Source organism: Crotalus tigris, unplaced genomic scaffold (genome assembly GCF_016545835.1).
Source record: "Crotalus tigris isolate CLP2741 ecotype Arizona unplaced genomic scaffold, ASM1654583v1 scf7180000017568.12009008, whole genome shotgun sequence".
Classification (NCBI taxonomy): domain Eukaryota; kingdom Metazoa; phylum Chordata; class Lepidosauria; order Squamata; family Viperidae; genus Crotalus; species Crotalus tigris.
In genome coordinates this window covers 8,722,785-8,746,881 of record NW_024096478.1, presented here as the reverse complement: position 1 = coordinate 8,746,881, position 24,097 = coordinate 8,722,785, and the positions used below count along the sequence as shown (strand labels likewise).

At 36.4% G+C, this 24,097-nt stretch overlaps 1 protein-coding gene across 2 annotated transcripts in view; it reads right to left on the bottom strand.

Moving 5' to 3' along the window:
* Positions 1 to 24,097, bottom strand: part of LCP2 (lymphocyte cytosolic protein 2) — a 43,228-nt gene that overhangs the window by 3,083 nt on the left and 16,048 nt on the right. For both annotated transcript variants that reach the window (XM_039353178.1, XM_039353186.1), the window contains exons 4-18: positions 19,734 to 19,799; positions 17,664 to 17,695; positions 14,723 to 14,760; positions 13,527 to 13,722; positions 12,571 to 12,677; positions 11,789 to 11,855; positions 11,338 to 11,412; positions 10,076 to 10,098; positions 9,955 to 9,974; positions 9,752 to 9,856; positions 7,866 to 7,896; positions 5,419 to 5,431; positions 3,928 to 4,051; positions 2,154 to 2,194; positions 1,131 to 1,252 (exon numbers count right to left, since the gene is read on the bottom strand). In XM_039353178.1, the coding sequence (XP_039209112.1) occupies positions 1,131 to 1,252; positions 2,154 to 2,194; positions 3,928 to 4,051; positions 5,419 to 5,431; positions 7,866 to 7,896; positions 9,752 to 9,856; positions 9,955 to 9,974; positions 10,076 to 10,098; positions 11,338 to 11,412; positions 11,789 to 11,855; positions 12,571 to 12,677; positions 13,527 to 13,722; positions 14,723 to 14,760; positions 17,664 to 17,695; positions 19,734 to 19,799 (1,060 nt within the window). The remainder of the gene's footprint in view (positions 1 to 1,130; positions 1,253 to 2,153; positions 2,195 to 3,927; positions 4,052 to 5,418; positions 5,432 to 7,865; positions 7,897 to 9,751; positions 9,857 to 9,954; positions 9,975 to 10,075; positions 10,099 to 11,337; positions 11,413 to 11,788; positions 11,856 to 12,570; positions 12,678 to 13,526; positions 13,723 to 14,722; positions 14,761 to 17,663; positions 17,696 to 19,733; positions 19,800 to 24,097) is intronic.

Sequence of the window (24,097 nt, the reverse complement as noted above, 5' to 3'; positions counted from 1 at the left end):
TACATGATCCCCTTTTGCGACCTTCCGACAAGCAAAGTCAATGGGGAAGCCAGATCCACTGAACAACCAGGTTACTAACTTAACAAGTGCAGTGATTCACTTAACAACTGTGGCAAGAGAAGTCATAAAATGGGGCAAAACTCGCTTAACAAATGTTTCATTTAGCAACATAAATTTGGGGCTCAGTTGTGGTTGTAACTCAAGGACTGCCTGCACATAATACAATTTATAATACTTCTTGCCTTGTAAGGTAATTAGATAGCATTATAACAGCAAAGAATGAGGTAAGCAGTAGAAACAGTGGGAAAAATCTTAAGTTTAAAAAGTTGTAGTGTTAGTTTGATCTGAGTTTGGATTGTGTATTCTCTTGTGCAGTCCAAACTTATTTTTCACATCCCTAGTCCATGATTAGACAAGTCATTCTTAGCTGAGTTAGCTTTTTTCCTTTTCTAACATCAGAGACTCCTATTTATCAAATTTATAGTAGTTTATCAAATCTGCTAAGTTAACTACTAACTACTAAGTTAAAATATTATCCAATTATTTTTGGTTTGCTATCATCTATACTAGCATGGAATTTGTTTTCCCCATTGCTGATTCCCATTGCCTGTGTTTTAGTCTTCCTCCTCCTCCCCCCATGTTGGTGTCTGATAAGCAAAATGATTAGTTAAATCTGGTTTATTTGCTTCTGGTTAAACAGCTGGCAAGAACCTAACCACCAGTCATGATAGTGAATATGTGACTGGAGGGGCATGTGCCTTTAGGAGAGGGCAAATTTTGATGGGTGGCTTAAATGGGGCCCTCTTACAGATCTACTTCCCACCTCTGCAGGCCACAGATATTATAAAAAGCTTCTACTTTATGTAGAGGAGATCTTGTGACAAATCTTTTTACAAGTTGTCCTAAAAAGCATCTTTTTATTTTATTTAAATAATAAATAATAAAAGTAGATTCCTTCCTGCTGGCCTTTATTGTTGACTTTACTGTTCCTTGATCTCAACTTACCTTACCTTATCTTATGTCCATATTCTGCTCCCTTGATTTCATATGGATCAGCTGGGTCTGAGTTTCTACTGAATAAATCACTTACATGTTCCAATATTTAACTTTTCTTGATGATATTTGTATACCTTATAAATTTGTTCCCCTCTTTCATTATCAGCTTTAGGAAATTCTGCATTTGGTTTACTGGGAATTGGTAATGGTGGTCTGCCATCTGCTGGGGTCTTGGAAAAAGTTCTGGAGAGGTTACCTTCAGAAACATTAAATATGTTTAGAAATTAAAATTAGTCCACTGAATTCATACTGAGATGTAGTTAAGGAATCTATTTCAAGTGAACCATATGTACTTCATATTGACACCAAGATTTAGATTAATGCTGTTTTGCTGTAGCTTAAATCCAGTATGCAAACTGATTAAAAACAGACTATATCACCACCCAAATACATTGATAGCTTACTAGAGATGGGAAAATTTCCCAAATTTTCCATTTGTAAAATCCACTACAGATATTCTCTTTCACTATAATGTATATACAGATGTTACTCCTCTAACTGGTGCCAGCAGAATAGAAGCAACTAAGACAAATACATGATGATATTCTGTGATAAATTATGTACAATACTAACTGGCCATATAGTACATGGTAGGTTATTTATTGATCTTGGCCTTTACTGGTCCATGTGTATCTCCCTACTTTTATTACTCTGCCCTAAATTATGATTCCTTATTCTTTATATATGTAAAATATCCCCCCCACACACACACATTTTAAAGGGTCACCTTAATTGCTCATATATTTAATACCCTATATTTATTGCCCTATATAGTAGTTATACATATCCCCATCTCTTTATAGTTATATCACTAGTTCAAATCTAGAACAAAAGACAATATATGAAGTTGTGCCTGATTTGCAAGTATGGGAAACTACAAAAAAGAATAGTGAACAATGTTGAGTAAGTTTTACATTTCTCTTTTTATTTCTTGTCTTTAATTTATTTGTCTTATTCTTTTGTGGTGACACACAGATCATTGATGCTTTAACACAAATACATTATGGTTCTCCAACTGATAAGATTTAATGAGATACTAGATTTCAATATCAGTAGAAATATAAGCTCATGAAATAAAGTATTTCTAAAATACATACTTGGCAGAAGACGGGGTGGTAATGATGCACTTGAGGAAATGCTATAATGAAAACAAAGACTGATTGGGATACACAAATGAATACAGATAGTTTCTTAATCTCCAGCTATATAAACAGTAGTGTTATCAAGAAGTTAACTTTTGCTGCTCCCTTTTTTTACAGTCTTCATTATATGTAAACCAGAGATTGCCTTTATTCTAATCCTTTATTCTAGAATTCTTGCCAGTAACAATATTTACAATACTTCTATAAAAATAATGTAGCTTTAGAATAATCTAAAGCAAATTCTAATGCTGACAGTACCTTAGGAGCTTTAGATGCATCTGGAGCATGTCAGAAAGATAAGCAATGTTTTAATGGAATATATTACCACTTCAGTTTTAGGTAATACACATTTCTCTTATAATAACTGAAATAATTTAGAGACTTGATTGGTAATCAGTTGATTAAGCTTTTTTAAACTTATTCATTTATCCAATTTCCTGAGGAACTGTGCAAAGCCAGGCACAGCATAAAGGCCTTTCCAATCCACCAATATTGACTGAAGTGACCTCAGAAGAAGCCGGAGAATCGCCACAATATTGTGTCCCCAATCCCCACCCCCTTAGCCCATCCAGAAAGATATCATGATTAATAGTACCAAAAGTCACTGAAAGTTCAGGAAGGGTCATCCTGTTCTTAGTAGAGATCCTCCAGAAATACAATAAATTCTGCTTCAAAACTATATCTAAATATGAAATCCAACTGAAATGGGTTCAGATATATCCTGAACTCTCTGAAGCTGCATCCTGACTTTTCGTAAAAGTCAACGATTTTCCCTAAATGGGCAGGTTAAGCACATGACCAAAATTGCCCAATTTCTGGTCCAAAGATTGGGTCCAGCATTGGTTTCTTAAGGAGGGAATGAAGATGAACAACTGCTACCTTCTTCAGCAAAGATGGTATCACCATTTTACTGGAGTAGAATAGAATAGAATAGAATAGAATAGAATAGAATAGAATAGAATAGAATAGAATAGAATAGAATAGAATGGGACCTTGGAGGTCTACTAGTCCATCCCCGTGCTCAAGCAGGAGAACCTATACCATTCCAGACAAGTGACTGTCCAGTCTCCTCTTCAAAATCTCTGTTATGGAGTGCCCACAATCTCTGAAGACAAGCCGTTCCACTGGTTAATTGTCTTGATTTGATTTCCAAAATAAGGGTGTAACCGGTACTTTCAAATGGCGATTGTTCCAGAGTGAACGTTTATAATGTGAATAAATATTAAAATTATACTTCCATTGGACACTTGTCAAATGTGCTCTGAAGTTTTTAATACAAGAAGTACAGTAGATCTATGGCTAAAACAAGCACCAAATCTTTCCATAAAAAACATAGAGGGAGGCTGTATCTTCCTTTCCTGCTCCTATTCCCTTCTTCCTCTATGTTCTTTATAGAAACAAGGACATAATTGGCAGACTGATGCTAAAATATTTTAATTTGCTTGTTAATTTTATAAACATATAATAAATTATTATAGCCTTATCTATTTGCCTGTGGATTTCCATTGCAGTGAATATTTTAATTTTAATCTTTAGATTAAAAATATTAAATATATTATTATGAAAGTTTCTTGTTTCAAACATTTTCAACTATTAAAATGAATACTAATCTAGAGTACTAGCATACTACATCATTATTAAAAGGATATTATTTATAGAATTAAATGACAAATAATAATTGCAGCATAAGTTAATTGTATACTTCGGGTTGACAGTTCATTCAACCAACCTTTCTGTGTGTAGATCAGATTTCGTTTTGGGTGGTAAAGGAATTATATTAGACTTAGTGGTTCTGGAAGGAAAGGTGTTGAAGGGCTGAGGTGATGGCTGTGGAACTGGCCTTTGGAGAATATCTACAGAGAACGGCAAAAACAAACAATTGACAAAAACATTTCACATGCTGTGAAAAAGGCCAATGTCATGCTAAGAGTCACTGGGAAAGGGGATTGAAAATAAAAATGCTAACACTGTAATGCTCTTATCAAATCTGTAGTACATCTTTGCTTAGAATACTGCTTATGGGCCTGGTAGTCTGGTAGCCATCTTTGGCTACTAGGAAGGGCAACCAAAATTATCTGAGAGCTCAAAGACGTCCTCTACAAGAAAAGGCTACAACATGTGGGACTTTTTAGCTTGGAAAATAGGCAACTGAGAGGACACGAGTTAGGGATATAAAGTCAAACAGCATGGAGAATGTGAATAGGGAGGTTTTGTCACTACCGCAAAACATTTGTCCAAAACCCATAAAATAGAGCTGATTGGAAGAAAATTTAAAACACACAAAATGAAGTACTTCTTTACATCATGCACAGTTAACTTGTGGAATGAATAACCACAAATATAGAAATCGCCTTTCTTGAATGGTCTTAAAAAGAAATTGGAAAAATTGTTAGAGGACAGGCTTATTAGGAGCTATTGGTCTTGGAAGATTCAAGATTAACTCTCACTTAGGGACAGCCTGCCTCCAAATAGAATTTTCAGGGGAGCAGTGGTAAGAGTGAGGAATATATCCATCTCCTGCTGTTGAGCACCCTTAAGCAGAGGGTCCCCAACCTTTTGGGCACCAGGGACCAGTTCTGTGAAGAGAGATTTTTCTGCGGACTGAAGGGGGCATGGTTTTGTGTGCTGCCTGCATCCTGTGGATGGGGCTTTCCTTGTTTGTGCGGACCGGTTGCTGGCATGCCATGGCCAGGTACTGGTCCACAGACCAGGGGATGGGGACCCCTGCCTTAAAGGAATTAGGTTCACTACTGTGAAAAACAAAACGCTGAAATAAGCTGGGTTTGCCCTGATCCAGCAGGACTCTTTTTACATTTTTATGCATTCACATTAGCTATGTTATATGCTGTAGCAAAATAATTGTGCAAGGACAGTAAGTCCTATTCATGCCTTCCATATGAACAACTAATAAGATTTCTAATAAGTTGAGTCCATATTGCATAGTCACCACTGGCTCCAAATTTGCTCATTAATTTCAAACCGAGTTGAGTTTGCTAGCATTCTTAGCATGTGCTATTATTAGCAATGTAATGGCTAATCAATGAGAGTGGTTCAGTGAGAATTGCTTATTTTCCATAGGAAGTTTTTTCAACCCCTTTTCCGGATCTCTCTTTTTTTTTTTCTTGAGAAGTGTTTGGTCTCATTCTTTACTGTTAATTTTTAACATAAAATAGATTCACTGGGTATGACGATAGTAAAGTAAATATAAAACATTACGTACTGTCAGATTCCATCTGAAAGAAATATAACATAAATAAACATTAATGTTGCCAGCTTTTATTGATTTATTTTATTCAGAATATCAACATAATCTGTACAAAACTTACAGAAATAAAAAGAATATAACATAGGTGCATATACATACATACATACATACATACATACATACATACATACATACAAGTGACATAATAATGACAAGGAATTATCTTAGAAGAAATAAGAAATCTTTTAAGGTAGTAATCTATGTTTCTCCTCCTCCTCCTCTTCCTTCCTTCCTTCTTCCCTTCCTCCCCCCCTCAGTAATTGTCATAATAATCTACAATTTGCCAGAAATTAGACATGTTCAATAAATCATCGCATCTGTAATTAAAACTATATAAAGTAATTTAATTAAGCATAGTTTTAGGTCTAGCTATGTTTTGCTAAAGTTGATTTTTGAAAAGTTTTATTTAGGGACTAAGAAAGAATGGATATCTAAGATCAGTCTTCCTCTTTTTAAAACCCTTTTGGCATCCAATTGGTTGGGAAGTCATTGTTTTCAAAAGTTAACTGGAGAATGAACAAACACAGTGACCCAAAGTTATTTTGCCGGGAAACTATTTTTGTGGCAATATAAGAGAAGGTACTTCCACACAGACACCAGCTTTTCCCCAACATGCTCTGAAGCATTTCTACACTACTTTGTTGCCCATTTCACTGGCCTCTATTGTGCCATTTAGCTAACCATCATTCCCTCTAACTAGCCCAGGTGGCAGCATGAAAAATGGCAGCCAGACAACCATCTGCTCCCATTCTCACTCTTCCCTCATTGCATCTCTTTATACTGGTGGGGGCGGGGGGAAAGGATAGAGGTGTCTCCTATGCATGGTAGCAGCAGAGTCACCCCAGAAGACTCAGGAAGTTGAAAGAAAATCACCAAGGTGCTAATGGAGCCTTGACTGCAGTGTAGAGAGGCAATCCTGAGTAGCAGGAAGATGGGAATCCCTGCCAATTGGAACCCATCTGTCAAAGAAACACCACAAAACTTTGTAGGATTTTCCTTTGTAGGGAGCCAAGGAGAGGGGCCTGATACAAATACAGTATTCAGAAGCTGTGAACTAAAGGATGGAAGTGTTCCTTAAATCCTGGGATAAGTAGTCCTCAACTTATAACAGTTTATTTAGTGACCATTCAAAGTTACAACAGCACTGGGGAAAAAGTGACTTATGACCGTTTTCACAGTTACAACCTTTGCCGCCTCCCCATGATTATGTGATCAACATTCAGATGCTTGGCAACTAATTCATACTTATGATCATTGCACCATCCTGCGGAAGGGGGGGGGTCACCTGATTACCTTTTGCAACCTGCTGACCAGCAAAGCCAGATTCACTTAACAACCAGGTTACTAACTTATCAGCTACAGTGATTCACTAACAACTTTGGCAAGAAATGTGAAATGAGGCAAAATTCTCTTCACAAATGTCTCACTTAACAACAGAAATTTTTGGGCTCAGTTGTGGTCGTATGTCGAGGACTACCTGTATTAAGAGGAGTCGCAGGAGAATTCCTCTTTGACTGAGGATGATGAGGGAGAGAAGGAGAAGCACAATCAGACTTGCAATATACTCTTATTTTAGTCAGGAAAGGATCACTCTAGTCTTCCTGGGGAGTTGGTTTCCTGATCTACTCAGTAATTGCCTTAGCTTGCAATTACATAGGTGTTGTAGAAATAAGAGGGTCTGAACCCCGAAAGGGGTTTCATAGGGCATATTTATACCCTTTTAATACGTATACATTTCCTGACCACATAGAGTTCCTTATATGGCTATATTCTATATGTCCTTATCTCAGCATTTGGATGAATACTAGACAAAATACCAGACAGAAGACCAGACAGTTTCGACAGATCATGTGCCATTGTACAAATAGGATATGGCTAAATTGGTCAATAGCTGCAAGATGGGAAACCTGCTAAGGATGCAACAGTGTCTGAGCCACAGTATTTTTCCACTTTATAGGCATTTCCCCCATTGTTGGTGTGGATCTCAGTCAAGCTAGATTTCCACTTGCATGTGGAAGGAGCCTAATTTTTACCAGCTCAGCCAAAACATTTCTGTCATCTTCTGAGACGGCTACTTTCTTCTACTCTCTACTCTGCCAATTGGCAGCATAATTTGGGGAGATTCTGCTTTTAAATCCTCCACTATTCGGATAGGAAGCATGTATTAAACTTATTGTAAAAAAAAGCCAACCAGATTTTTTTAATGTACTGCTACTAATTTATCCCTTAAGTTAAGCATATTTGAACATGGTATATTAAGACAGCAAAGGGATCCTATAAACTAATTCAAGGATTAGTGAGACTCAAATTAGAAAAAGTAAAAAAAAGTGTTAAGAAGTTAAATTGAAAACATGCTACAAATAACATCATTAAAGAGAGAGATTATATCTAGATATACTTACTTCTGTCTGTCTTTCAAGCATCTGATTGCTCCTAGAAAACAAGTAAAATTAATAATACTTTCTGCAAGTATTATTTAATAAAAGCTCAAGTAATTGAATTGCATGATCAGTAATCAAAATGGCTTGATTCCAGCTAAACAGGAAAATGGAAGTATAAAATCTTTGCTTAGTACCTCTATTCATGCAACATATTAAACCAAAATCAACCACAGCAATTAAGGTTTAATATGCAGTATGAAGTGGACATTGTGTTTTGCAAACTATGCTCTATAACTTAGTGATTGTTAATTAAATAGAACATGGTAAACAAACCATGCTTTAATATGTTATGCATACTCAACTTTTGCCTATACATTAGTGTATATACAAGTAGCTGGTCCAACACTGTAAATTAATTTTTAAATATATACCAGAGGAATCCCTATATAGATAGTCCTTAACTTACAACAGTTTGTTTAGTGACCATTTGAAGTTACAACTGCACTGAAAAAAGTGACTTATGACCACTTTTCACACGGCTGTTACAACACCCCTATGGTCATGTGATCAAAATTCAGACGCTTGGCAACTGACTCATCTTTATGACGGTTGCAGTGTCCTGGGGTCCTGTGATCACCTTTTATGACCTTTTGACAAGCAAAGTCAATGGGAAAGCCAGATTCACCTAACAACCGTATGACTAATTTAATAACTGCAGTGATTCACTTAACAACTGCATCAAGAAAAGTTGTAAGATGGGTCAAAACTCACTTAACAAATGTCTCACTTAGCAACAGAAATTTGAAGCTCCATTCTGGTCATAAGTCCAGGACTACCTGTACATTCCTCCTCTTGACAGGTGAATTGCAGAGAAATCTAAACACGCAAGGAGACTTAAAGGGCAGCACTGATTGCAAAGACTAGCCATTGAACTTTTGTCCTGTCTGCTCCTCTCTAAACTTGCTTCAAACTATGTGATGAGTGGCATATAAATTTAACATTAATAATAAATAATACATTACTTTCCTGAAGTTGTTTTAATTGTAATAGTGCTTATAACCTAAAAGAAAAATAAGGAACTTAGAAGCCAAAACAGGTAGTGCTTGTTTAGCCACTGCCTCATACAGTGACCATTCACAGTTACTATGGTAATGAAAAAGTAATTTTGAGACCAGTCCTTGCATTGACTTCAGTAGATCATAAGTCTATGGAGATTCTGGATCATCCAGGTTATGGTTGTCCCAAAGGTGCTTTTTCAGAAGGCAAGTGGGCTTTCTTATTTTTTCTTTGAAGACTTTTCGCTTCTCATCCAAGAAGCTTCTTTAGCTCTGACTGGATGGTGGGGAATGGAAGGATTTATATTTCTTACAGACAGCTGGTCAGTCCTCCAGTCCCCATCATCCAGTCAGAGCTGAAGAAGCTTCTTGGATGAGAAGCGAAACATCTTCAAAGAAAAAACAAGAAAGTCCAATTGCCTCCTGAAAAAAACACCTTTGGCATAAAGATCATAAGCATAGTTATGGTTTCCTTTAGCAACCGCTTTGTTTAATGACAAAGCTGCTGTGTCAATTGACACAGGACTACTAGTATTAGGAGGCAGTGATAATAGTTGAGGGAAACAGCTCAGGAACGAATTTCTATGCGGATCATTTATATCCCCGTCTTTAGAATGGATACTACATTTCAAGTGGGCTACTGAAAATACCTATTTGCATTTCAGTCACGTGACATTCTGCTACATTTATGTTACAGCTCGAAAATGAAAACACGGTACTCAGAGCATGTTCAAAAGAACATTAGAAAATACTTTGCTAAGAACAAGAATTCTTTCCAGAGATGTAGTTCATCGGTGCACAACACTTGTCTAGGCTAATACTAAATTTTTTATATTTGTAAAATATAGTTACTTTGTGGATGGTGGCATTCTTCTAGAGGATGGACTGTTTTTTTCAAATCTCTCAGTTGGTGGCAGAGGAGGCTTCTGTATCTTTGCCAAGTCTTCTGCCAGAGATCTAAGAGAGAAAGAGAGAGGATTTGAAAGAGAATTTCTTCATATTGTGTTTCTTTGGCTAAGTCTGATGGTTTATTTTATAGAAAATTAAATGGTTACCTGAGCTTTGGTGTCAGAGCCTGGAAAGAAGGAAGAAAAAGCAAGGGTACATTAAAAAAAACCTGGAAAAAAAACAAGCTAAAATATTGCGAGAGTTTACTAGAATAAATCCATCTCTTACCATGTCAGGAAAAGCTCGTTTGCCTTAATTAAGAAAACGAGGAAAGAACAGTTAGTTGCTCATCACTGGATTTAGAAAACTAGACAGTGCTGTAAACTTATATTAACTTTAAAAGAAAGTTGAAGGATACTACCATGTCATTGTGAAGAAAACAAAAATCTAATAATGCCTTTTCTTCTTATAGAATGTGTTAAAATATTCGTGTTTTATTTGCCTGTAGAGCACTCCCATCTTGCTCTGTGGACAGCTTGCATGTTGCATCCCTAACTAGGCCTTAAAAAGAGATTCTCTTAAAGGAATTTCTTGTTATAAGCAACAATTGGATAGTGGAGTCCCTTGGGTTGTGTGCTTGAGGACTTGGAATCAGCATAACTCAGGGACTCAGGGTTGAGAATGGAACTATCAGTGTAGTGTGCTGTTTCTGCAACCCTTTACAGCCCTGTTCACATTTGATTTTGTGTGAATGGGGCTGTCATCCTGCACAATGACTCTGTAGAAATGCTTTACATCATAATTATACCGATGACAATGTAGAAGTAAACAAAACTGAAATTTGGCCGCTTTGAGACAAGTACATTATCTTGACACAATTGGTTTCCTTCTTTGTAGGTATATATGGTACAATATTCTTCATAAAGGCATCAATAACATTTCAAAGTCATACTTTCAAATTTGCACTTCTAAATGTAAAGAATGTTGAGACTGAAGTTAGAAATGTTCTCTTTCTGGAATGCCAAAGAAATTATAGTTCCCTTTGAGAAACTGCTTTACTGTTAAAGTCCATTAAAGGTGCCTTAAGCATGGTGTGTTTCTTGTTCCTTTATTTGATGGATTAATCAACTAAACTCCTTAAGGGAGCTCTCTCTTCCTTTTTGAAAACCAAATTATGGTGTCCCATTTAAAATGTTCTTGCAAAGACATAACACTTTTTATCTTCAGCTTTATACGCCCACTCTAAATTTGTTTTCTGACCTTTATCCAATTTTTCTGTGGTTTGAAACATGCGCCACAAAAACCTCTGATATTTCTAACAATCTTCCTGTAGACTCATCAAAATTATAGCTCGGTTGAAAAAAAAAATCTCCTGCTATTGCTTGTCCATTGTGTTCTTCTGAAGCTATACATTTCATCTCATCACTATCTATTTTCTAATAACCTGCACCATATATTTGTCTAGTGCCCTCTCTTTTTCAGGCAATTAACAAATCTGACCCTGAACAAAGGCTAGAATGAAAAAGTGATGGTTATAAATACATGCTCACCAGCTCCAAGGGTTTCTCTCTCAAAGGTTGGCCCAGGTCGGTCCATTGGTGGTTTTTTGCTTCGATCGACTGGTGCTGAAGTGGATCAGATAGTGTGTTAGTATTTTTATGTGTTATTTCCACAACTCAAAGTCATCTTACTTATTTTTAGAATTCTAGTAACAACTTCCATTCAAAAATTGGTTAAACTTAAAGAATAGCTTTAACCGTCTGGATGGAGTAGCACTATTTGGGGTACTAATAATATCCCCTTTTTTCCTCATAAATCAAATAAATGAATCAAATAAATGAATCAAAACCCCTTTACAAAATAAAGTTAATTTAAAAACTCAACATGCTATCATTGAAGAAAATTCAAATTAGAATTGTAAAAAGATTGGGAAGGCAGGAGAAATATTTTATGTTTTAAACAGGGGAAATCCATTAAATGAAAGAAAGTAAGCACACTTACGTTTAAAGAGATTTGTACTTTTGTCTCTGTAACTGTCATTATTGCTTGAAGGAGAACTGAAAGGTGTCTGCCAAAAGAAACATTAATATAAACAAACAAATAAACAGGAGTACATTCAATAATATGGTACTTAACTTGATTTCAATTTGCTGAAATACTTTTAGGTCCCCCACAGAAGTGCCAACAAAGTATCAGAATGAGCAAGTAATATACACCTTTCCCTTCTACTTTCTACAATTATCTTTTATGTATGAGTGCATACTGAAGTAGGCTAAGCTATAAAGAAAAGCTGTTCTTTAAGTAAATATTGAATCCTGTTGACTTTCTAGACAACCCCTTATTTAGGGGTTTTGACAATAACATATAAAAAATTTCTCTTTGCCTTCTTGCACACTTTTTTTTTTACAACCCCATCTAAACCATGGGCCTGCTAGTTTCTCATCAAATATTAGCCAGGCCTAACCCTACAATATTTTTCAAGATTAACCAAGGTTGGGTAGGGATAGGGGAGCTGCTATATTCTGTATTTGAGGGATGTCTCTACATTTAATTATACTTTAGAATACTTTTAGTGAAGAATGCCTCTTCAACCCTGAGATGCAGATTATACCTAAAGTATACTCAAAGCCAACAGTTCAAGACAGTTTGATTAAGTAATGTGAGGAAGAATATACAGACATGCATACATTGCTATACAGCATGTCCTCATGACACTGAAGTAGGTAGCTTTCATCCTTCAAATAAATATCAAAATAAGCTATTTGGACTTCAAAAAAACATACCTCACGGATTCTGTTTCGAGATGCTCCTGGTATGGGGCTGGGGATAGGCCTCTGGGGGGGAACAGGAGGCTGGAGAGATGGTTTACCTCTCTCTGTTGCAGGTCTGTCTAACAAAGGCAAGGACATTTACAGAATATATTCAGCCCTTTTTGTTCTGTGAGCTATGTATTTTTTAACATATTTCTATATTGCCACAATAAACATGGTTCTTAGTGACTTCCATGCGGGAAGGGAAATATAAAAAAAATCCAACATAAAAATGAAAACATGCCACAATTCAAACAACATAAAAATAAAACAGTACAATGCCACAGTATTAAAAAATAGAATCAAGTGACAGCAATATCAAAATCAATCAGGGGAAGGGTGTCTAAAATAGTGTTTTTTCCTGTTTAAATCTAACAGGCCAAACTGGTTGGAGACAGCAATTCTATAGATTTCTGAGCCATGAAGGGCTTTAGATTTCAAAACCAAGACCTTAAGTTGGATCCAAAAGGCAACCAATGCAAAGCTCTCAAAACTGGTGATATGTACTGCCAATATTACGAGCCATAGAGCATACAGGCTGGTGTGTCTTGGACCATCTGCAACTTCTGAATATCCTTTATGAGCTGGCCCCAAGTAGAATGTATTATAGTAATCTAGATAAGTAGTGGTCAGGATGCATAATTTTATATCTAAAGACATTTTATTTTACTTTTATATTTATATTTAGGTTGGATTTTCAGAAATCCACCAATGAATTCCATAATGCAGCTTAACAAAGCGTGCAAACATTTTTAAAAAATGAATTTAAAAAAATAAATTAGAAGGAATTATTTTAAGGAATCAGAAAATTGTTGCTATTATTATTATTCAATGGAAAAAGTTCTCCACATCTCTTCTGCAAAATACCACATCTACTCTTGCAATTATTTGAAGAATGAGCTGCTTGAAATCAGATTTTAAATAGTTACCTATGTAATCTGAAATGGTCGGAATCGGTTTTGGAGGAAATATAGTATTGCGGAGGATCTCCTCATCATTTGATGGAGGGGGTTCATACTCTGCCTCATTTTCATCGTCAACCCCGTCTTGATCATTGGGTGTTTCATAATCAACAGCATCTCCTGTCTGATAGTCATCTGGGCTTTCATAACCATCACTTTCATCCTGTCAAAACAGATGTGTCCTTTTGCCAAAACAATCTATCATCTTAAGATTACCTTTCAAGTTACAGAATGAATTCTATCACAAACCACAACCAAGAGTAATATTTAATACACAAACGTATACATGCTTCAGGAGCTAAGACGTCTATTTATGGTGATTACTCTGACAAGGTGATAGAAAATCTAACTATGTAGTCCTTAATTTCCAAGAATTATGCCAACTGCTGTCGCACTACATTTTTTTTTTTAAAAATGTGATATTTAGATACTGCTGTCTCCTCAATGACTGATTTGAAAGGCAGCTTCATTTAGCCTTGTCAGGGAAATAAGTTGCTTAGAGAACTTGTGACAATAGAAACTTGGTAACTTAAAGTGTGATACACTAAATTCACTTTCTTCAAACATGTTTATCTGTTCTCGAACCTGCATAATAGGTTTCATTAGAAAGTTGAATTATTTCTGATATTTTGGGTTTTTTTAAACAAAATAATGTTCTTGAAAAAACTGATTTATAATTTTTATTTATATGACTGGTCATTCATGGATAATTCTATGGCTGTTCATTCATGCACAACTCTGAATGGCTTACAAAGATTAAAAACAATATTACAATATACAATATTACTATGTCACATTTTAGTAGCAGCTTCAACCCCAAACTGTAGGCCAAGTAAAAAAGTAGAGTGCAGTAGCAGTCTTGTCATATTGGCTACAATTACATTTCTTTCAAACACATCTATTGTGGTATTTAAAACGAAGATTTAACCGCACCATCTATGTCTTTCTAGAGCTTCTTCAAAATTCACCACTGAATAACAGTCATCATTTTCATAGCTACAGAAATGCATAATTTTTTCTATTTATGGGGAGCAATCATACTATATTAATTTGTAAATTAAATTAAATTAATATACATTTTTCACTTAACCAACTTTATTTCTTTGCCTGGGTATTCTTTAAAACATATGCAACTCTTGTCTCAAATCCCAAAGTATACTTACAAAGGAGGACCAGCCATCCTCCTCCTCTTGTTTATATTCTGTGGAAAAACAGTAAAAATAATATATTTATTAATACACAGAAGAATATAAATAACCAAGTTTGAGATGGTTACCCAATTAACTGTTAATGCATAGTTAGCAGAGCATGGTAGAGGAACCAGAGCTAATAAAGTAATGTATATATTATCTGAGAGATCATGATAAACCCTCAACAATGTTATTCGGCTGTGTCAGTTGAATATTTGAATGTATTCCACCGAAAATGATAGAACATGAAATGTCAAGAGCCCTATTTTGACATTTCACATATCAGGTTATGGCCATTTTCCCATCAATGGTTTACAGCATCATTTGGTTTCACCTTGTCGTTGTTAAGGCAGTGTTAAGGTTGTCCTGTTACATCAGCTCAATCATCGTAGATAATACAAAAAATGTTTTACGTCTCTGCTTATACTGTATTGTGAATATTGAGTGATGAAAATGTATACATGAATCATCCTTAACTGAAGCAGAAATATAGAAAATGGTGAAAAAAACAGTTTCACAATTCTTACAGTAGGAAGTATATAAATAAATAATGTGATTTAGTAGGGTGGTAAAAACCTTTGAAACAGGCAGTAGTTCCTGTTTTAACTTAACTATATTAGCACAATTAGCTATGATTTATCAGTTCAGGAATGAGTATTATTTTTATGTGTTTCCTACTTAATTATGATCATGGCTCTCTTACTACACCTCTTGGGAGAACATATAAATTAAGAACATGGCTTCAGAGAAACTCCCTATCTTATACTTTAAAAAAAAAACAGACCATACCACCTCCAACTCAATTGCATGATAATGAGGTGAAAAACACAGTTGTGTGTATCAAACTATATTGCCTGCAACCAATCATTAGTCTGTTCTTGTTGGGTGTGAGAGACAGAAACAATGTTGTAGAAAGATTGAACTGCCAATTTGTTCATTGTCTGTACATGGGACAGAGAGAGTGCTATTTTGTCTTCCACCTCAGGCAAGAAAATGTCTTGCCCTGTTTGTAACCTATATTTTGATCTCCTGATGTTCTTGTCTCCCATCTTCTTAGAATGTTGCATTTAATCCTCAGAGAGTCTTTAGATTGGCAGGAAAAATGCAAGCATAACATTTCCTATTTTTTACACCCTCTCCCTCCCAAATTTCCAATGACAATCCCTGCCCTGCCTCTGTTATGTCTGCTCTGCATTGACCCCAAATAGTGTTGTCCTGACTTATGAATGCCCATTTAGTACAGGCATGGTTTTTTTTTCTCTTCTGTTTTACTACTCTTCCCTTTCAGAATGGTACCAGCCAGTCAGTCATGAAGATAATCATGATAATTACTGAGGCAGGAATATGATTAGTCTCTCATTAGGATTCTGCTCGGCTTTTCTAGGAAGTTCCTCCTTCTACATCGTGAGATGTTTGACCATCTAAATGATTAAAATATGTGAAACACACAGGAAGACCCCAGGAAGACTAAGATAGGAAGAAGAGAGATCCTGCTGACTATGTAACTTATAAAGAGAACTGAAATTGAGCAGCTGTTAGGCAACTATTTCCATTACTCTCCCAGGACTGGGGGGAAGCAATTGAAATGGACTGATATAGGGGTAACGATAAATGAAAATCCAGCTTATTGTCCTTCGTAATTTTCTGGACACTCAATGAGGAAAAACAGAGCTATTGCCTCTTCAGTTAAATACATTTCAAAATATTATTAAAGCAGAGGAAAGCTAAAGTAATCCCTCTGACTCTTTAAATAAAACAGTGGATGTCTGTTCTACTCTCATATCTCTAGCTGGAAACCTGGAAAGTAGTTGTCACCATAAATAGACAAAGTTCAAAGGAACTTGTTGAACAAAAATGCTAATGAAAAGGGTCAACATTGGGCGAGAGATTACTATAGTTGAGGTAACTTAATAACCAGGAGAAAGGGAATATGTAATATCTCTCCACAATTCACAATTCACCACTTCTTATCAGACTCTCTATTGTACATCTAATTTTGCCTCTAAGAAATAAGTTGCAAAGCATAACAGATTTTACACACCTTGATTCTATTGTTGAATTATATTCTAATTTTATGTTCTTACTGATATAGTTAAACATGACTTACAGTTGTCTCATTGGGTTAGAGGGAGGGATTTTAGAGCAAAATCATGTGGTTAAGGGAGAAAGTTGACACTGAAGTGAAAACAGAGCCTATGATTAATCAGTATCGAAACAAAATACAATACTAAACCTCTTAGATAAGTTTATTTTGTTTCTGGGTAACCATAGTTTCAAAAGATCAAATAGCAAATACAGCACCATGTTGTGACTTCCACCCTTTCTGAATGTGTACTGTGGCATCACATCCAAATAGGAAAGGGGTGGAGTTTGCATTGCAATGATGCAATGCTGTTTTCATCTTTTGTGAATGAAAGCCTTCAATCCTGGGCTTGCCAATAAAAATGAATAGAAGAGACAGATAAGTCTGACCCATGAGCAAAATGTAAGTTTTGTAAACAGTCCAGCTTTATTTATCAGTGCAATTTATATGGTTTTGGTGGAAACACAAAATACAAATGGGTTTACAGCTGCAAAATGGTAATCCAATTTTTTTTTTAGTATGGCATCAGAAGTACAAATAGGAAAAATGTTTCTATACTTATGCTAAATTTTATTTCATGTTTCCAATTTCAACTTTCATTATTATGTATCAAACTGTTGACTCCAAGGTAAATTGATTTCATTTATTTCTCTTGGAAATCATTTAAATTAAATATCATGTTTAACATTTCACATTGATTTCTGTAACACTGAAGTATAACCAACATAGCCTAAAGCCACAGTAGGAATATTTTTTTTAAAAAAAAACCTGGTTACCAGAATGAATTCTGAATATTGGTATACAGTGAATAGGCATAACAAATATTTTTACCTGTATTTTCAGGAGATTTCTGTATCTGTGTTCTGTAAATTAGAAGAGGAAATAAGCAAATTAGTGTTTTAGATGATGACAATGATAAGAAACTTGGATTATGTGGTGAGATCTCCAGCTAAACTGGAGGGAGACACTAAGAGTGGGCAGAGCTTGGAATCCTTGCACTGCAAACAGCAGCACAGGCTTGACCTCCACCAGAATTCCTGAAGCCTTGTCTGACCATTCCCAAGGGAATGCACTCAGTCTGGTGAGATCCTTGTAACATATTTGCCTAACAAACTGAGCATCTATGGACACTGTGGACACATATGTGATACAGTCTCCAATCCAGCTCTGGCCAAAGGGCAATTCCAATCTCTCTTTTCTTGCATCAAAAACTTTTGCCAGCACAACCCATTCTAAACACTCCTAGATAGTGCATTCCTTTGTGGATACACCTCCTCCCTTCCGGTCAAGTTGTGCTATGTGCAGATATATTGTTCAGATATCTGTGCAGTTTCTGTCTCTTCCAGACTAAATATTCAGATGCTTTAAAAAAAAAAACACTCACAAGCTGAGGTTTCTTTAAAGAGTTTTCTTGCTCTCTTCTTAGTGCAAACCATTGGAGTCAGCTGTGAAGGTAATGAGACTAAAACCCTGAGGCACTGAAATTAATGATACTTATTTCAAGAAATGTGCTCAATGCTAGAGTCAGGATGGAGTTGCTGCAAATGGAGGGCTGTATTATTTCTGCCTTAAGTCCTTTGCCCTTGAAAGAAGATCTACTAATTAGCAATAAAATATATGACATGACCACACTAGATTGTGAAACTCCCCAACACTTCATTCCACTGGCGGGGTGCTGTTTGCAGAGGCAAAAAAAAAAAAAAAACCCTCAGAAGCATTCTGAGTATTGCATTACATTTTGCAAAGAAGCATATGTCACTGACTTTCAGTGCCTACTTCCTGCCTCAGCAGGAAAAAGAATCCGAGTCTTTGTTGTAAAATAAATTCACGGATGAAAATAGTTCATAAGTGAGCCTTCTCAACTGCAGCTACGTAATATTAATGTCAGATCTGCCCGGGTTAGATCCCTTAGGAAAGAAAGACCCTCAACTCTATTTAGTTGAAGTGATAGGTTCTTTTGCTAAATGTTGTTGGCTGCAGTAAATTCAGGCTAGAATTAAGGTTCCAGGGCAAAAGGTTACATTTTTTCCCCGCCTTCAACCAGCCCTTCCTGCTTGACCAGTTCATCTTCAGCCAATGGAGAGCTGCATAGGTGTTGTGAGAATTGCTTGGATTTTTGAAGCAATCCACATTCCATTCCCAGGCCGCTCAGGCATTGTGGCCTTGAAGACTGGCACAAGCTGATTCCGGGCATCTTGGTCTTCTTCATTATGTCAAACCCCTCTCCCTACATCTCACCATTTCCCCATACAGGTTTATTGTCCACTTGTCCCCTTCGCCCTCTTCTGCCCCAGCTTTTGATGGCAGGATACCAGCAGGGCACCAGGCCGAAGATGGCAGAACTGACAAATAGATTGGAAAGGAAGGTTCTCCCCAATGTGGTTGAAGAAGGAATCAAGTTTCTGTTTTAGAATCTGCTGGTGAATCTGAAAATATTAAAGTCTTTCAGAGGGACTTTCAGATTAACTAATTCAGGGTGCTAACCAAGAATGAAAGTACTGGTAATTTCTTCCTATAAATAATAGTGGTACAGCTGAACTGGGTGAATAAATCCAGCATCTATTCAAGAGAATGTAAGTGCCAAGTCATACACTCATTATCACAATCATTTCTGCTGGTGTTTAATAACATGTGTTCTGTTGCAATGCCACTCATATGCAGTTTTAAATTTTGATCTCTTGATCCATGCTGGATGATTTGGGCTTAAGTAAGTTTGCTTTTGCTATTCCTTCCTTGGATGTGGTTTGGCAATTAATACTATATCAAGCGAAACAGCTGAAAGCGGTTCCATTCATCCTAACAGTTGGATATGCATCCTCTTCTGCCCTCTAATGGCAGCAAGTAACTGGAAAGTTTTCATTTACTATTGTTCACAATAGAAATATACTAAACTCTTCCTACCTTTTAGGAAAGATGCTTCTTTTTTCTTCATGTCGATTTATTTCCTGATTTAGTTTGGTTAGAATGCTGAGATGAGAAAAGAAACTATTAATAAAACAATCATTATATGAAACAGGATATAGTATGTTAAATTAGCTTATGGTTTAAATAGGAGTTCAAGGTGCTCATTGTCAACTGGATTTATTCCATTTTTTTTTACATACAATATTGAACAGAATGATTACATGGGTTCTAGCAAAAGAGTACAAGACAAAGTCAACATGCTGTTATTATAATTTTTTTAGCTCTACAGCTCTGTTGCTAAATGGAGTTATACTAAAGGATTGGATACATTTTAAATCATGTACATACCATGCAATTATAATACTTACTGAAGAGTAAGGCAAGCTTAAGGCTTTAATGCAATAAGAAGGAAAGAAAATAGACAAGAGTAAATAATCTTGTAATCATAGAACTTTTAGTGATATGTATGAAGCAAGACACATTTTGTTGAGTTATACAATAATTTATTGATAGTACTAGAGGCCAAAACAGGCTTAACAAGAGGAGAGGTTATAGTATTTCTTTGTGGATTAATGTAAATTAAAATATAGATGCTCCTTGCTTAGCAACTGCCTCATTCAGAGACCATTACAAGTTATGATGTTGCAAAAAAATAACTATAACACCAATGCCCACATTCATGACCTTTGCAGTCTCCTTCAATCATATGATTGCCATTAGTCAGTACACATTTTTCCTCTTACAGATTGGAGATGAAGGGATTATAAGAGAATAATAGGCACACACATACATCAAAAAGAATGTGGTGGCACATAGCCAGGTATTTCATTGTATTTCATATGCCTATGAGATCAGTGAGTCTGTTATGATATAACTATGATATAATAGGGTAGAACCACAAAGAGTTGTGCAGGAACTAAGAGACAGAGTCCTTTTCTCAGCATATTAGCAAACCTTGGCCTTCTAAATTTTTAACAACTAAATTAACAGAGGTTTTTTCCCCACAAGTAATTGTTATAAGATGCTGATAATACATTACATAATACAAATATTAGTTGGGAACAATGGTATTTATGCAATTTAAACTATTTGTATGTTTAAATGTTTAAACTATGATGAATTTAGATAAGTTAAACCTTTAAAGATAATGAGAAAAACATTTATGTCAGTGTTAATATGGGTTCTACTAAGGTCTTCACTCTGTGCATGTGTGTCTGTGAAAATATAGAGTGAAAATCTATATTTTATGCCTATATGGAAATGTAGATAAGTTATATTTTGTTGGTTCCTCCTTCTTTATACTACAACCAATATTTAGTATTTATAAACATTTAGACTCCCTTAGAAAGCTTATTTGTATTTGCTGCATGATGTATTGCACATATGAAATCCATTATTGCTTGAATTTGGTTAAACTTCTGTTATGGATCTACCGTATTTTCCGGCGTATAAGACGACTTTTTAAGACACAAAAACCTTCTTAAAAGTTGGGGGTCGTCTTATACGCCGAGTCGTCTTATACGCCGGAAAATACGGGTATTCTATTTTATTCCTTTACACATGTGGTTTGGTATATTACTCATCAAGTTTTCTCTCCCCCCCCCTCACTCAAAAAGAGTCCTTGATTGGTAGAGTGGCAGTGGGAAGAGCAATTAAACTCTAAGCTGTTTGTTTCAGCAATCCGTCCCCGCGGCTCACCTCTAGCAGGCGTGTGGTTTGCAGCTGCTTTTTGCTAACTTGAAGTCACAGGCTGATAAATGCCTGGGGGTCTCAATCTGTCTCCTCGCTGCTTTGCACTTTCTGAGCTGGAGATCAGGGTGGGAGGGAAGGATTGGAGGGAGAGGGAGGAGGGAAAGGAGTGTGTGTGTGTGTGTGTGTGTGCGCGCGTGTGCGTGTGCGCGCGCTTCTCCTCGCTGCTTTCTGAGCTGGGAAGGACTGGAGGAAGAGGGAAAGGAGGCCACGCCCACGCGCGCGCGCGCACACACACACACACACACACACACGCTTTGCATTTTCCGAGTTGGAAATCGGGGTGGGAAGGGAGGATTGGAGGGAGAAAGGAGGCGTGCGTGCGTGCGTGTGTGCTTACTGGAAATCAATAGCCATTTTTACAGTACTGCACAAAAATTACTTTTTCCTTATCTCACTCCTTAATTTTCATTAATGTGCCATGAATAGCCAATGCAGATATGCATGCTTCAGCAGGTGAATCATTTTGTACAGAAATCAGCAAGGTTTAAATAAGTTAAAAATTACAACAAGCAACTACTGAAATATCTGTCAGCGCGTCCTCTTCGGTGCCCAGAAAAGAGCCGACAAACAGGAACGAATGACAAGCGAATGGCCTTTAATCCATACAGCAACAAAGTTAGCACTGGGAGTGAGTTGCTCCCAGTGCTTTACATAGGCTCCCACTTGCTGTTCCCACCCCCCCACCCGGCAAACCAGCATCCAGCCTGTGGTGAATAAAAGCAATTAGCAGAGGCGTCACCCCCCCCCCCGCTTGACGTGCCATTCTCTCCATGGCATTCCAGGAAACAGAGTAAGGCAAGTTCCTCTTTCCCTTGCTGTCTCTCATTGTGCTCCCTGCCCCTAAGTGTCTCTGGCAGTCTGGTGTGCACGCGCACACACACACACACACACTTCTCCTCGCTGCTTTGCACTTTCTGAGCTGGAAATCAGGGTGGGGGGGAAGGATTGGAGGGAGAGGGAAGAGGGAAAGGAGGCGAGTGTGTGTGTGTGTGTGCACGCACGCTTCTCCTCACTGCTTTCTGAGCTGGGAAGGATTGGAGGGAAGAGGGAAAGGAGGCATGTGTGTGTGTGCTCCTATCATCATCAGTTCAGTTTGGTTGACAGCTTAGAAAACAAACAGCATGGCAGCTCCCATGGTTTTATTGTCTTATCCTTCCTTTCAGCTTTAGAGTGAATTAGGAAAAGTTTAATCCACTTGCACTGTTTTATGTTTATATGTTTGATGACAGCCTTATGTTTATAAATGACAGTTTTTCTGCTAAGTACCTGCATGTCATAAGCATTTGAATTAAAATTACCATATTGAAATCAAATCTGATGTTTTTTAATTTTTATTTGGAAGAGGGGTAGTCTTATACGGTGAGTATAGCCCAAACTCTATATTTTAACTGGAAAAGTTGGGGGTCGTCTTATACGCCCAGTCGTCTTATACGCCGGAAAATACGGTATGTGGTTTAATTATGCCATTGCTTCATATCTCCTAGTTTAAGTTCCCAGATAAAATGTCTGCCGTATCTTTCTTCAATATTCAGCAAAGTTTTTTCTCACAGCTGTGAATGTTCATCTCAGTATATTAGATATTAAATCTGAAATGAAATCATATTTTAACTAGATATAATTCCAGAATGCATTAACAAGAAACATCATATTTACTGATATAACAGTTTTAATTTCCTTGGAAAACTGTTTTTGGATTTTGACTTTTTGACTCCTCAGTGACATATTTGTGCTTTGTTTTCCTTAAGAAGATATTTGGATTAAAGGTTTTTAACTCCCACTGCCCAACAATGTTCTGCAAAATCTACCATCATAAATGTATGTAGATCATATTTAATGCAAAATCTTTCAAAAGATCTCACTGTTGATTTTGCTTTGAAAAATAAACCAGGTTTGTTTGGAGGATTGTTTGGATATGATCTTGGCTAGTAAAGAGAGTAACAAGCAAGGATTTACAGTATAGTTGGAATTAGATGGTAAGCCTTCAGTTTCCAGTAAATTAAATGGTGTCGAATAAAAAGAGGCAGAGGCAGCTGCAATTTAAAGGTCAACCCTACCTTTTCACTGTATATGTGAAATTGAGCATTTCCTGTCCATTAAACTATTTCAAAAACCACTGTCACCTTTAAAAAAAACAACTTTCCGATTTTGGTTTAATTTTATTTTTGCATAGGAAGAAGGTTAGTCAAAATGCAAGTGTTAAGTAATCTTTTAAATTAAATTAAATTAAAAATATGTTTATAAAGAAGGAACTGGTAAGACCAAATTTCTCTTTCAAAGTTTTCTTTCCTTTTAGCTTGTTGATGGTTTATAAAGTAGTCATAAATGCAGAAATATACATTTATGCATGAAGTGTAATTGCATCATGACCGATCAAGAGGTTATTGTTTATATAGTTCAGTTTTTACCAATGCAGCATATTTCAGATTTTTTTAAAAAATCACTAAAGCTTAGGAGATGTACAGGAAGCACAAAACTTCCTACCCTTCCCTCTCTAAGCTTCTTTTGAGGTTAGACTCCAGAAAATAGACTTGTCCAGATTCATGTAGAAATAGCCTGAATAGAGGGATTTGAATCTGGATTAATTCTTCTTATGACAAGTGTTTGCATTT